This window comes from Buceros rhinoceros, unplaced genomic scaffold (assembly GCF_000710305.1).
Source record: "Buceros rhinoceros silvestris isolate BGI_N320 unplaced genomic scaffold, ASM71030v1 scaffold20763, whole genome shotgun sequence".
In the NCBI taxonomy this organism is placed as follows: Eukaryota; Metazoa; Chordata; class Aves; order Bucerotiformes; family Bucerotidae; genus Buceros; species Buceros rhinoceros.
In genome coordinates this window covers 1-1,376 of record NW_010402085.1, presented here as the reverse complement: position 1 = coordinate 1,376, position 1,376 = coordinate 1, and the positions used below count along the sequence as shown (strand labels likewise).

Genomic DNA, 1,376 nt, shown 5'->3' with positions numbered 1-1,376 from the left:
CGGCATTCCGGAGAATACCACACACGGTGAGGGGCTCCAGCTGACAAAGCCCTTCACCTGACCCTGTCACAGGTTTCTACAAGCCTTTTTCTCACTGCTGCAGCACAAAGGGGTGCTCCTATCGCAAGAACAGCAAACAAAAGCGACAGGAATGTGCCAGCATCTGGGGAGAGGTCTAACTGCTGACGGAAACTATGTCAGGGGAGACTGTTCTAGGTGTGACCTGGTGGCAGCCGGGAGGGAAGAGGTCAGGTCAGCATTGCTGTATTTCCAGGGGAAACAAGGACTAAGGACTACCTCTGCCTCCTGCAGTTTCAGTTCTTCGATTTGTTGAAGCAGTGTCTCCGCTTGCTTCTTGTCTTCCAGCCGGCGCTTCTCCTCCTCCTCTCTCATTCTTCCCAGCGCTTCCCTTCGTGCAGTTTCGTATTCGTTCTCGTAACGTTTTTTCTCTTCGAGTTCAGCTGCTTCTTGCTTTCCAGGTCAAAAGAAGACACGGTGCTTAAGGTTGGGCTAACGCAACGGATCAACCTCTGGCTCAGCAGAGCCACAGGGCCAACTGCTGTGTGCTGAGACATCTCAGGGAAATACAGAATGACATTCGCTAGGAAGGAATGCGGGGGCAAAGCCACACTCTCTGCTGACCAAAGCGGATCTCGGTCTGTATGTGTCCTTCACGGGACCCTGCGGAGCTTGCCCTGGTGACCAGCAACACCAGGGCCACCCCAGCATACCTTGTTTTTCTCTATTAGCTGATCACCCCAGGCCTCCACCACGTGCTTCCGGTGCAGCTCCGACTCCACCTGCAGGTGACAACAGATGCCCTGAGTGCCAGCGGCTCTCCTGTCCCCCAGGACCTGCCAGGCTCCCCAGAGCAGAGTGGGCTCCTTGGGGTGTCCTTGGTGCCCACCAGGTCCCGGCTGAGGGTCAGTGTCGCATGCCAGTTCCGGGAAGGCCGGCAGTGACACTGAAACAGGAGCCGTGGTGGCCAGGGCAGCGAGTCGGCAGGATAAACAATGGGGAAGCGGCACAAACATGGCGGGTGCAGCTTCCAAAGGACAGTTACATCACGGGCACTGAAAATCTGCTCAGAGTCAGATTTCTGACTGGTTTTGAAAAATACCAGCTTTCAGGGGACATGTTACACAATTAAACCACTTTCCTTTGCCTTTTGCTTATTGGAATCTAGGACCATTGCTGTAATGACAAAATGACAACAGCAGATACATGAGACTTCCAAGTTAAAAATGGGTTTGATAAGCACAAGGCAGTGGGGACTACAGAGAAAGTCACGTCACCTCCCGGAGCTCAGCATTGTTCTTCTTCCAGTGCTCCTGGAGGAGCTGCGCCGCAACCTGGGAACGAGAGTTGCGTTATGT

The 1,376-nt window shown here is 53.9% G+C and overlaps 1 protein-coding gene across 1 annotated transcript in view; it reads right to left on the bottom strand.

Annotated features, from left to right (window-relative positions):
- TCHP (trichoplein, keratin filament binding) overlaps positions 1 to 1,372 on the bottom strand; it is a gene marked incomplete at its 5' end in the record, with an annotated part of 4,471 nt that extends 3,099 nt beyond the window's left edge. The window contains 3 exons of the mRNA XM_010132538.1: positions 298 to 471; positions 732 to 800; positions 1,296 to 1,372. Of these exons, the coding sequence (XP_010130840.1) occupies positions 298 to 471; positions 732 to 800; positions 1,296 to 1,372 (320 nt within the window). The remainder of the gene's footprint in view (positions 1 to 297; positions 472 to 731; positions 801 to 1,295) is intronic.
- Between the last annotated feature and the right edge of the window lie 4 nt (positions 1,373 to 1,376).